We start from the raw sequence: 13,703 nt of genomic DNA on the forward strand, positions 1-13,703 counted from the left end.
GCCATATATAAGAAAGCCCCCAACGCGAGATCAAAGTAGACAACCTCCCTCTATCGCGACCCCCGACTAAAGTACCCATGGCTGAGCTATCCAACAAGGGGTTCAAAGACATATTAAAATCCCCCCCAACTAATAATAACCCCTCCTGATGGTCCTCTAACACCCCTTCCAAAGTAGCAAAAAAAATGTCCCTGCTCAGTATTAGGGGCATAAATGTTACATAAATCTGGTCATTCAAAGAAAAACAAATCAATAAATGACACCCCTCAGGATCCCGAAGGACCTTTATAATCTGAATCGGTAACCCTTTAGCAAACAAAATCGCCACCCCTCGAGTTTTCTTATTTTGGTGATGATTTGTTGCATGATAAATAATTGCATAACGCGGAGGCCTCAATAGGTATTCCGCCTTAGACAAAAAATGAGTCTCTTGTAAGAGTACTATGTGAGCCCGATGATATGCCAACTCTCTGTATAACATATGACGTTTAACCGGAATATTGAGACCCCGCACATATAATGATAAGAAACGCAAATCCCCCATTACAACCCATAATCACCTACCACCACCCCTCACATTCCCCTGCCCAAAAACCAAACAACCATACATCCAAACCTCCACCCATACCAAGCCCCCTCCAACCCCCAATTATTGCAGAAAGTATTACTATCATGCTCCCTACCATCCCGAGGAAGAGTCACTCTCCACAAACCCTCCCTCCAAAACAACACACAAATCCCCTGCATACACAACCTCCCTATCTCCCCACATCTCATAACACACAAACAATAAACGGCCCACCCAACCCGTCATACCTCCCAAATCTCAACCAACTCCATCAACCAAAAGCCTCCCACTAGGAAACCAAGAAAAAATCCACAATCAGTCAAGTGCCAATATCTTTCTCAGCCGGTTTCTGCTGCTGCGGGAGCTCCACAGATTGTCTCTTCAAACACCCACCAGTACTGCGAGCCCGCTGCCAATGAAAACGCGGTGGCAGACTCACTCGCGAAGAACCTGCCAATGGCGGGTCTGTCAACGAATCCTTAGAAGACAAGAATTGAGTTCCCGGGAAAAGCTCAGAAGCCTCATCCAAAGTTTTAACAGTACGCAAAGTACCATTAAGATAAAAAAGTAAAGCAAATGGATAGCTGTAGCGAATATTTTTCTCATTAAGTAAGCGCAGTAAAGGTTTCAATTCCGCTCTGCGACGTAAAGTCACTGCCGAGAGGTCTTGATAAATTTTCAGAGCAAAAGTATCCCACTTAAAATCCTCCATACCTCTGGCTTTATGATAAATCGCCTCCTTCACTTTAAAGTCCTTAAATCAAACGATAATATCTCTTGGCTTATTACCTCTCGGCACTGCCAGTGCTCTATGAGCGTGCTCTATCGCCACTGGTAACAGAGGCCCATTACCTGGAGATCCATCAAACAACGTGCCCACAATCTTCTACACCACCGACTCACAATCCTTATAATCCGGCACTTCCGGAAGCCCTCAAGTCCTTAAATTGGCCTGGCGACTCCGGTTCTCCAGGTCTTCCAGCTTATCAAACACCGAAACTTGCTGAGCATGCAAGGCCGAGCATCGAGTATCCAGCCTCTCCAATGTAGTATGTTGTTCGTCTACCAAAGTCTCCAACTTGCTCACTCACTTTCCAATTTCCATGATCTCACCGCGTAGCTCCCCCGCTAGTGTAGTAAAATCACCACGCAGATCTTTCATCTCCTAGCGCAGTTCCACAAATATCACCCTCACCTCCACTAGAGGGTCTACCTCTGACTCCATGCCAGCCACCGCTGTGAGCGAAACCAGCATCTGCTCAGACTCCCTTTCCGGGTGCGACAGCACTGGCACTGCAGCAGACCCCGCAGGGCCGAACGCATAATCGCGCAAAGTTTTACGGGTTGACTGAGCCATCTCCAGCGAATAACCTCAGACACAACGTTCCTCAATCCAAAATACCGCCATAAGTAGGGAAAAAGGAAGTGGGGACGTGAGGTTTTAGCAAATTAAACCGGAGGGCATGCGGAGCTGAAAAGTCAAACATCCATCTTAGATGGTGACGTCACTTCCTCTCTCGAAGGGGATTTTTTTTATGTCATAAATTGATTTTTGAATATTTATAATTGGGATGGGTGTGAAGATATCATTATTCAGAATAGATAGAATATGTATGATAATATATGTTTGTGTTATACAAAATGATAATTGGGTGGATGGGTGGGGGGAAAATGGATGATTATGAACATGAGAAAGATGAATGTGCTTTTATTGTATTACTATGAGTTGCATTGGTTGTATTGCACTGTTGTAGTTTTGAAAATTAATAAAGAATTAAAAAAACAACCCCTAATGAAAACTGTGCATTCACAGAGAATTACAAAGTAACATTGGAAACGTACATTACATCCACATTATTCCCCCCCCCAAATAGTTTAAATAAGTAAGTTTTTAACATTTTCCTATGATTACCGTATTTCCCCATGTAAAAGCTGCAGCTTATACATTGATTTTACAATCCTGCCTATGGAGTGCGGCTTGCTTACATGAGGCGGCCTATCTAAAGATATGAAAACTATTTTTAATATCATTAACTTTTTAAAATCATCCCCCCCCCCCCGGTATCGAGCTTTTAGGCGAAGGACTAGCCCCTCCTTCGCCTAAAAGCTCTTGTTTTGGGCGTTTGGGACTTAGGCTTTTTTTTGGTTGATTATGTGTTGTAAGTTTAAACATAGTGGTGGTCTGGGCATTTAAACAGCTGAACATAGAGGTAGGCCATTCTCAAAACAAACCTCATTTTGGACGTTTGTTTTGAGAATGGACATTTTCCCTGCTTCTACTTTCAACGTGTGGAGGGGCATAATCAAAAAAACTGTCTAAGTCCCCTTTTGGCCTAAGGCCTTAAACGTTGAAAGCAGAAGCAGGGAAAATGTCCATAACCAAAAAAAATGTCCAAAAGGAGGTTTTTTTTTTATAATGGCCTGCCTCTACATTCAGCTGTTTAAACGCCCAGACCACCACTACGTCTACACTTATACCCCCACAATGTCTACACTTGTACCCCATAATGAACCAAAAAATCACCTAAGCCCCAAACGTCCAACACAAGGGCTTTTAGGCGAAGGAGGATTTTGTAACCGGTGTCTGTCAAAAACAACACCGGTTACAGAATCCCCCTCCACCTTAAAACGATCCAAGCAGGAGGGAGCCCAAGCCCTCCTGACCCGTGGCACCCTAAACCCCCGACTTTGTTCAGGGCAAGAGGAGCCCAAGCCCTCTTGCCTCGGCGGCACCCCGAACTCTCGATAGCATCGGTGCAAGAGGGAGCCCAAGCCCTCTTGCCCCGCCGACTCCCCGACAGCATCAGGGCAAGAGGTAGCCCAAGCCCTCTTGCCCCGTGGCACCTGCGGCACCGCTGACTATGTTCAGGGCAAGAGGGAGCCCAAGCCCTCTTGCCCCGGCTGCACCCCGAACCCTCGACAGCATCGGGGCAAGAGGGAGCCCAAGCCCTCTTGCCCCGCAGTACCCGCGTCACCCCCTGATTACGATCAGGCCAGGAGGGAGCCCAAGCCCTCCTGGCCTCTCACCCCCCACTTACCTACATGATCAGGCAGGAGGGAGCCCAACCCCTCCTGCCCAGGTGGACCCCCCACCCCCCACTACAATACGGGCAGGAGGGATCCCAGGCCCTCCTGCTCTCGACACAATCCCACCCAACGGCCGCCCCCCCGAACCCCTGATTGGCTCCCCCCCACCGACCCACGACTCCCTGCCGACCCCACGACCCCCCCATCCCCAATCCCACCCCCCATACCTGTAAAATGTTGGCCGGACAGACAGGTGCCAAACCTGCCTGTCCGGCAGGCCAGCCGGCTGCAGAATGGGGCCGGATTGGCACAGGCGTCTGAAACCTCACCCACAGGTGGGGCCTAAGGTGCCTGGGCCAACCAGAATAGGGCATCTCTCCTGCCGCAGGTCGCGGCAGTTCGGGTAGAGGAGTGATGGCATTGCGGTAGGGGAGATGAGGCATCTCTCCTGCTGCGATCATTGCTGTAGGGGTTGGCAGATTGCTGGGGCCACTGAGCTGATCGCAGCAGCCACGATCAGCTCAGCAGCCCCTTTTTCGACACTTAGACCTGTTTTGACTTCATCTAAGTCAAAACATATAAGGGCCGACTAGGCAACCTGCCTAAGGTTTTGGTTATACCTGCTGCACGCCTAGGTGTAGGTCGGCCCACCTCCCACCCACCGCCCGCCCTTTCCCCTCCTCTAAACACGCCTCTTTTCTCTCTGTGCGTTTAGTGGCAGGGGAAAGGCCTAAGCTGGTTTTAGATACGTCTAAAACCAGCTTTGGTTATGAGTACTTGGACGATCAGGCTTTTTGATCGTCCAAGTAGCCATTTAGGCCACGTTTGTTTGGTTTTTTTATTATGAACCCCTTAGGGCCTAGGCCAAAAGGGGACTTAGACGTTTTTTTAAATTACAATATTATTATTAAGACTTAGCCAAAAGAAAAAATTTATAAACTATAAAGAGTTTTACCTCATGCAAAATTGTCATTTCTTTAATAAGACATTAACTATTTTTTCCTAGGGTTTGAGTTTTAGACCACTGATGTAGATGGTCAGACTGGATAGGCCATATGGTTTTTATCTGCCTTCATTTCTCTGTTTCTGTGTAATCATGTTCACTAACCATTTTCTAAAATAGTAGAAGTTTTTTTAATTACATGGAACTACAGTAAATGTTATGTATACTACTTTTGATTGTAACCACAGAAAGGCAATACAGTGTTCCCCCGGTTATTCGTGGTCGGCGGTTCGTGGTCCCGGTCATTCGCGGTATTTCCGACTGCGAACTGCCGACCAGAAGAGGGTAGCGGGAGAGGCAGGAGAGAGCAGCCGGAGCGGTGCGAGTGCAGGAAATCACTCGCGGTGCGCTCCGACCGCCTCTTCCTGCACGAAGTCAGGCCTTATCCAATCAGGAGGGGGAACACTGTATTTCAAATTCTATCCTCCTCCTTTTAACTTGCTTCTCTGACCTTCACCACTTATCTCACCTTGCCTCATTTAAGAACCTATACTTAGGTTCTTAATGAAAACAGATGCCCAAATTTTGGGAGTGTGTGGCACAGTGGTTATAGCTACAGCCTCAGCTCCCTGAGGTTGTGGGTTCAAATCCCATGCTGCTCTTTGTGACTCTGGGCAAGTCACTTAATCCCCCATTGCCCCAGGTACATGAGATAGAGTGTGAGCCTGCCAGGACAGACAAGGAAAAATGCTTGAGTGGTATATAAATGCTAAAAATAAATAAATAAAATAAATAATCGACTTTCAAAGGTAGCCAGGTTAGATATTCAGTTCCTCAATTTGGCACCTGAGGTCTTTGATATGATATTATGCCACAGGAGGTTAGCTAGACTTTGCTGTCATGATCGTGATAGGAGCTGCATCCTAACTCACCTTACTTTAACATTTTAGAAGTTTTGAACAAACCAAAACTGAAAAAAAAAATTTTTTCTTTCTCTCTCTCTTTTAAATATGTTTAGCTGAAGTTCAGAGTGAAATTGAACGAATCTTTGAATTAGCAAGAACACTCCAGTTGGTAGTTCTTGATGCTGATACCATAAATCATCCCACTCAACTCTGCAAAACCTCTCTGGCACCCATCATAGTCTATGTAAAGATTTCTTCTCCAAAGGTAAATATCATCATTAGTGTCAAAATAATTTTTCTGTCAGACACATTTACGAGGTATCTTCAAAATGTTTCTGCACTTCTATTTTTTTAAACACTATTTATTAAATATCTCAAAAGCAAATGACATCACTTTTTCACATAATCACCCTGTTTTGCGATACCTTTTTCCCAGCATCCTACTACGACATGCCCTCTTAACACTTCTCTTGTCCCATCTATTTCCCATGAAAATATGAAACTGCGGAAACTTTTTTAAGAATCCTCGTCTATTGGAATTTTTCATGTCAAAAATCCATGCCTGGTTTATGAATTTCCACAAACCACTTATTTTACATAACCATGATGGAATAAGCCAACAATCTTGTAAAAAGGAGAAGGACTGACTGCCTTCTGCCAGAGTTTCCACTCTCCAGTCAGGTACCCCTGCAGCCACTACCGGCAGTTGCAGATCGGAGGAGAGGTCCTCTCTCCTCAGGATAAGAACCCATTGAGCCGCGGCCCGCAGATGCATGCCCGAGGCCGTGTGTCCGAAGGGGCATGGCCAAAGGGGCAGGACACGCCTCTTTGGAGCCCCTTCAGAGCCAGGAGGAGCGAGGAGCAGCTGGGAAGAATTATGGGAAAACGGAAGGCTAAGATTACTTCTTCATCTTTAAATGTAACTGGACCAATGGATAGTCATCTATCTGTGTTAATTGCAATACCTCTAGAAGGTAAGACTGATTTCTACTCCCAACCTGCCTCTCTCTCATCTGGGGAACCCACACCTCCACCTCAACCTCTTATTGATTTACCAGAGAAGTCTGACTCCATTTCCATACCAGCTTCGGACTCAGCCTCTCCATTACTTTCTGAGCTGGATTCTAAAACATATCGAAGGGGGAACAATCTTTTATGGTGTCTCCTGTTTCAATGCCTACCGGTCCTATTTCTAGGCCTGAGTTAGGCAATTACATTGCAAGATGTTTGGACTGTAGTAAACAGAATTGAGAACTCATTACAGGGCACAGTAGTACAGCTTTGTCAATTTTCCTTAGAAATAACAAATAAAGTGGCCGAGCATGATACTCAATTGGCAATAATGGGAAAGAAATTGGATAAAATGGAAACATCTGTTTCTGTAATGCAATCTTGTGCTGTGTCCCAAGTTAAGGATAATACTTTATTACACTTACAGATGGAATAAATGGAAAACGCTATGAGATCTAGGAACCTGATTTCTGAATTTTCCTATATCTCATTACCTTTCTCCTTTGGGAACTACTAAAAATGTATTTAAAAGACATACTTCCTTATACTCGCCTAGAAAATTTTTCTACAGATAATCTGTATTATTTGCCTAGTGGTACCAAAAAGATTTCAGAAGAAGGGGGAAAAGATCAATTAGTGTCACCTGATAGTTTAAATATTTTCCAGTTTTTGGAGTCATCGAAGGATTTTATAGCCAAAAGAGCAACATTATTAGTCACATTTATGACTGAAATAGAAAAATAAGATATTCTTAAACTGTATTTTCTAAACAAAAATGCCCTGTTTTGTGGTCAACAGATAAATATTTTTCCAGATGTCTCTAGACAGATGCAATAAAGAAGAAGCAATTCCTGCAACTCAAGGCTAGAGCCTTAGGTGTGGAGGCTCTATTTTTCCTTAAGTTCCCTTGTAAATGTTTGGTGACATATCAGAATACTAGATGTATTTTTCTTGATCCAGCCTACTTAGAGAATTTTCTTAAAGATAAACCTAAATTAGATATATTGCCTGTTACTAGTGCAGAGGATGAGATGGAATGAAATGATAATTATTTTCCATCACTCTAGAGTGTATTAGAATACTGATGTTTATTTCATTTTTTGATATAGAGACCACGGCAGGAATAGCCAACCCTTAATTAAGTGGACTTGATAATACTAGTATTTCTATTTTGATCTATTTCCTTTATATTTGTTTATATTACCTGAACTTGTTATATGTTGTAACAATTAATAAATTGATAAATAAATAAAAAAAATCTTATGAAAAGGAATTAATTATCAAAATGTCAAATATCTGGAATTGTATATCACATTTAAAATAAGAAAAAACTAGCCAACTTTTTGTTTAAGTAAGCACTGTAATTGTGGCTGTACTATTTCAGTAATGTGTGTTGAGATTTCTTGCAAAAAAATTAATTCAGGCATTAATGAGATGAAATACATACCGTACATTGAAAAAAATCTTTTCATGACTTACAATCAAACTAAAGTACTGATATTCTTCATTGAATTTCATTAGTACCACTAGTATGAAAACTAATATAATGTGTGTCATGCCTGAGCTCCAGCAAAATGCAGGGCTTGAAAGTCCTGTTCCAGCTGGCTCAGTTAAAACTCCACTAGTACCAGGCCAAAATATGTTTCAGGTATCTTTTGACTTATACAAGTGTCTCTCAAACTGTGTGCCCCAAAGAGATTCTGGGTGTGCCACAAGAGATTCCAGAATTTTACTTTATTTTTAAAAATTCTCTTAATAAGTGTACACTAGAATGCATGGCATGTACGTCACATATGCAAGAGTTTGTCAATGTTAATGAGTGTCTACGTGCTCATTAAGGATACAACCGCCCAGACAAGCATCATTCTGTGATGTGATTAGTCTTTGAAAACTAACAAGTATTTTTATTTTTTTATGCAGTAGTTATCCTTAGAGAATGACACGGGGAAAAAATCTGTCCCCGTCTCTCCACCATCCCCGTCACCACCGTTCCCTTCACCGCCTCGTCACCGTCACCGTCATCCCTTTCACCGCCCGTCACCGCCACTGCCATCCCATTCACCGCCCCGTCACCGTCCCCGCAGCATCCATATAAGCCTCAGTACTGCGAAACACCATGAAGACAGAAGAGAGTCCTGCCACTACTACTACTGCACTGAAAATCTGTTTCAGTGCCTCTGTCCTGTAGTAAAAACAGAACATAAAATAAATCAATTGACTTAGCCTTCCTTGCAATGACGTGTCCTCTATGTTCATCTATAGCTCAAATCAGGTCAATTGTGCACACTAAAAATGTAGGAGGATCTGGAACGTGAGCGCAGGCAGGCAGTGATACAAAAACAGCAGACACCCAACCGATTGCAGCGTTCTGCCATCTACCTCCCAACACCTCACCTTAGATGTAGAGTATGCTGGCTTTCTTTTTTGCCCAGCCGCACGCGCGGCTGCTCATTTGTTCAATATCCTCCTCTGACGCAATCGGAAACAGGAAGTTGCAAGAGAGGAGAAGATTGAACAACTCGAGCAACCGCGCATGCGGCTGGGCGAAAAAGAAAGCCGGCATACTCTACATCAGTGTTTTTCAACCTTTTTACACCCGTGGACCGGCGGAAATAAAAGAATTATTTTCCTGTCTTTAGTGCCCCTAGTGCCTCCTTCCTATGTCCCTCTCACTGCCTTCCCTCTGGCCTCGGTCTGCAAATTCTCAGCATGTGCAGCGTGCTAGGATGAGCCTGCCTGGCCGAATACAATAATACAGTAGATATTTTGGTTTTAGCCCCACCTTTAGAGCAGGACTACCCAGTAAAGCTTTTAAACCGGTAAAGCTTTTAAACCATGATTCCCATCCACCATGATTCCCATCCACCATACCAAGAATTTTTGTCCCACCCCACCCCCGAAGCCTGCCTTCCTCTCTACCTTTCTCCCTCCCTAGCCAAAGCCAGCCTGCTGCCTCCCTGCCGCTCAAAAAAAAAAAAAAAAAGCCTCCCTCCTTTTCCTCTTCTCTTACCGCTGCAGCTGCTAAAGCCGGAAAGTCTTCTTTCTGACTCAATTCTGAAGTCGGAGAGGACGTTCTGGGCCAGCCAGGCAGTGATTGGCTGGCCCAGAATGTCCTCTCCGACGTCAGAATTGACATCGGAAAGACTTCCTGTGGCTTTAGACTGAGAGCAGGGGTAAAGAGGGGCTTTTTTTTTTTTGCGCGGACCGGCAGAAATTCAACCGGTGGTTGAAGAACAGTGATAAGGTAAGGTGGAGGGAGGGAGATGGCAGGGACCGCGCGATCTTGATTGCCTCACTGCGGGGTGAGCAAGGGACATCGACGCCTTCTTGAAAGCTCAAGGTTTGAAAAATAATAAAACATGCAAAATGACACCAGCGCAAGGTTTTAAAAATTATAATTAAGATTTATTGAATTATTGTTTCTATTTTTCCATTATGAGATTCAAAAGAATAAAGCATAATTGCTTGCATTAACAGTTGCGCTAATGGGAGATCTTTATAGTTACCAAATGCTGGCCTTCTGATAACGAGCTCATCTTAATATCTCAAGTCACTCTATTATATACTTTTGGCTCAGTGACATCATCAGTTTGACAACCAATAAAAATCAACAAAAGAGGTATTTCAAATTAGACAAAGACAAAAGTTTCAGAAAAGTACATTTGTTTGCTTATAGTCGTTTCTGAATATAAATCATAATTTTCACAAAAGTATATTAAGAGAAATTATTTGTTAAAAAGATGCTGAAATGTTCTCAGCCTTAGAGGAAAAAACTTTCCCTAAGCTGACAGGTTATGGATCTGCACACAGAAACCTTAGCCTGGAGGAGGAGGGGCTGGTTCCCCCTCTGTATGCTAGAGACTGTTAATTATGTCCAGATGTTGTGCCCTTTGAATTTCTTTAGGTTGCAAATATATATATATTATGTTCTTCTACCAATTATTTTGTTCAATACACAGCCATACACTCACATACTTCAGTCATATTTGCTTGGCCAAGCATTCCATACATAATTTTCATTCATAACTACATTTAATTCCTGCTATATCTTAGTTTGGGACACATTATCTTCCTAGCAGTCTAAAACACATCTGGTATTAACACCACGATGCTGAGAACAAAGACTTGGAAAACAAAATGGATTCCAAAGACTGAGAAGATATAGAAAAGACAGAGAACCAAAATGGATCCTCTGGTTTCCTTCATGATCTGGCTCAACAGCAAAGTACATAAAAAGAACACCATTATTTCCCTTATATTAATCTGTAGTGTGTTTTTCTGGCTTTAGCTTCATTTATATTCAGATTTTTATTCACCAATTTGTCGTACGCTTCTATTGGGCGTGTCCTTAACTAACACATATGCTTGTATCTAACTAGAATTACCCAGAATTATACGAAAAACAGGCACTTTTGTAGAAAAACTCCACAAAAATACTGCACTATCATGTTCTGATATCTATTCCATTACCGTCCCATAAACATCACCCCCTACTGGCCACGAACCACTACTCCTCAGGGGACAAGTCCATTCACCGTTCCACGGGGCGGTGAATGGCCTTGTCCCCATCCCGCAGAGGCCACTATTTTTTCTTCCCCGTTTCAGCGGGTTACCTGCGGCTAAACGCGGCTAGCCGCGGGTAACTGCCACCGTGTCATTCTCTAGTTATCCTAACTTGATCAACCAAGAAATCAAGACTTTGTTACCGTTTGGATCTTCTTATCTTTGCCCCCTCTTTTACGAATGCATAGCGTGTGTTTTAGCGCCAGCAGTGGCAGTAACTGTTCCAACGCTAAAACCCCATGCTATGTGTTTGTAAAAGAAGGGGTTGGATTTTCAGCTCTAACAGAAATTAAATTTAAAAAAAGAGAACGACTGTAGATGATGGATGATGAAATGCCTGTTTGCTTGTCAACGATTGAGCCTTGTTTTGAGTTAATTTGCACTAAGAATCAAGCACATCCATTGCATTGATTAGCAATTATATTCTATCTGCTTTACTTTCACTTTTTTGTTGGTTTTTATAATTTTATAATTTTGATTATAATGTGCTGTGAAAAACATTTGCTTTGTTTAATGTGCCAAAAAAAAACATTTGTTCCGTTTAGTGTGCCAAAGCTAAAAAACTTTTGGGAGATATTGCCTTATATCCTTATACTCAGGATGAAGTAGAGAGAGAAGAAGATTCTATTTTCATGGGAAATGGTTGGGGCGGGAGAAGTGGTAAGAGGACATGTCATAGAATGTTATGTGACTACTCAGTCACGCAAAACAGGGTGATTATGTGGAAAAGCGATGTAATTTGCTTTTGAAATATTTAATAGTGTTTAAAAAAATAAGTGTGGAAACCTTTTGAAGATCCCTTGTATTATAATTTAATTCAGTTACTTAAAGTTTTCCTTGGAATTCTCAAAAGAACAGTAACCAAAATTCCACAGTGACTCGTATACTTGATACTTTAGTAAGCACACAATTCCATTAACAAAAACATATACAACATATTCAAATACAGTAATGTCTGTCTCCCAACAGTCTCAAAGCCAATTTCTTGAGGCACAAAATATTGATTCAGAGCCTCTGAGCACTTTTCAATTAAAGAGAAAATAAAACAATCCATTGAGAGCTTCCCTTTGTTTAAACCCTTCTCCTGCCCAGGGAGCATAAACAGGGAAAAAGGGAGGAAGGCCACCAACCATTTCCTTTTTCAGCCAGTACCTCCCCAATTGGCCTTCCTGCAAAATTTTCACACACAAAAGAGAAAACCAAAATTATTTTAAATCTCACAAGATTCAACTTCCATTTCTTCTTGGTTGTTCCAGTCAGTGATTTCCATGGTATCCGTTTCCTCTTCAAACTCCCAAACCATCTTTGAATCTTCTGGAAACTCTGCCCTTTTTTCCTCCCACCTGGAGTAAGGACCTTTAAAAGACATATTTCCTAGTATGCCTTTTCCTGATTGGGTCCACCTTTCAAGGTCTTCCATTGGACATGAATGCTTTGCACTACATCGTCCTGAGTTCCATGGGACCTCTCTGATACTTCCCTTTTCTTCTCTTATACCACCTTCAGGGTAGACAGATTTTATTTTCTTTTACTGCTTCCTATGGATTGTGAAGGCCCTTCCCCGTTTCCATAACTTCATATCCCCTAGGTCTGTTATATCAGCTTTCCTAAATATTCTGGGGATTTTGTCACCGGCGGGCTTCTCATCTCCCTATCCTGGAACTGGGGTTCCCCATCTCAGTCACAATATACAATACAGCTTCTTATATTCTGCAGTTTTTGACATGGAATCATTGCGACTTACAGCAAGAAAGTGATTCCAGATTAAAGTGAGCAGATTGACGTAGATAGTTCAGAGTTGGAGAGGAGTGATAAATGGAAGCACTAGACCGGATATACTGTACACGTACATATGGGGACCTGGGTTCAATTCCTACTGCTATAGCTTTGGTCATTTTGTTGCCCTTCTTTGTAATTTTTCTAGTTCCACTTTATTCATTTTTGAAATAAGGTGAATAGAACTATATTCTGTATTCGAAGGTGTGGTCATATAGATCTATACAGCGACATTATGATAGTATCCAATGTCTTCTCTGTTCATTTTCAAATAATTTCCATGTGCTTTCTTGACCATTACTGATCGGAGGATTTCAATGTACTGTTCTGTTATCTACATTGTCTCCAAGGTCCTTTCCTGAATAGCAACTTCTTCTTATGTAGAAGTCAGCATAGTGTACATATAAATTGGATTATTAATCCTTATCTGCATCACCTTGCACTTGTCCACATTAGATTTCATCTGCTATTTAGGGGGTATCCACAGAAAATTTTAATTTTGCTTTTCTTTTATTTCTCATTTTTATTTATTTATTTAAATGAAAAACAAACAACAAATGACGTTAAAAAAAAGAAATGAACACTAAAGTAAATGTTAGCCCCTGATCCAGTCATAAAAAGAAACAAAAAATTTCCATACTGGACCATCTTCTCAGTCACTTCAAACAACACCTTGGTGCTTCATACCTCATTTGTGGCCCCATAATGTAAATGGCATTAGCTGACATGAGAACAAAGCATGTTGAATATTTACTGTATAGCAAAATGACACTAACCAAGGACTATAAGTGAAGGTAACTCAAAAGCTGCACATCGGGTCATCTTATAAGAATTAATTCAGAAAAAAAAATTGATATGAGATCATCTTGGGCCATTTAGTTTTGTTTTTGCCCTCAAAATAATCATTTTA

General features: G+C 42.1%; 1 protein-coding gene across 11 annotated transcripts in view; it reads left to right on the forward strand.

Moving 5' to 3' along the window:
• CACNB2 (calcium voltage-gated channel auxiliary subunit beta 2) overlaps positions 1 to 13,703 on the forward strand; it is a 508,378-nt gene that overhangs the window by 470,532 nt on the left and 24,143 nt on the right. For all 11 annotated transcript variants that reach the window (XM_033931292.1, XM_033931290.1, XM_033931294.1 and 8 more), the window contains one exon: positions 5,557 to 5,708. In XM_033931292.1, the coding sequence (XP_033787183.1) occupies positions 5,557 to 5,708 (152 nt within the window). The remainder of the gene's footprint in view (positions 1 to 5,556; positions 5,709 to 13,703) is intronic.

The sequence above is a fragment of the Geotrypetes seraphini genome, chromosome 2, assembly GCF_902459505.1.
Source record: "Geotrypetes seraphini chromosome 2, aGeoSer1.1, whole genome shotgun sequence".
Taxonomy (NCBI): domain Eukaryota; kingdom Metazoa; phylum Chordata; class Amphibia; order Gymnophiona; family Dermophiidae; genus Geotrypetes; species Geotrypetes seraphini.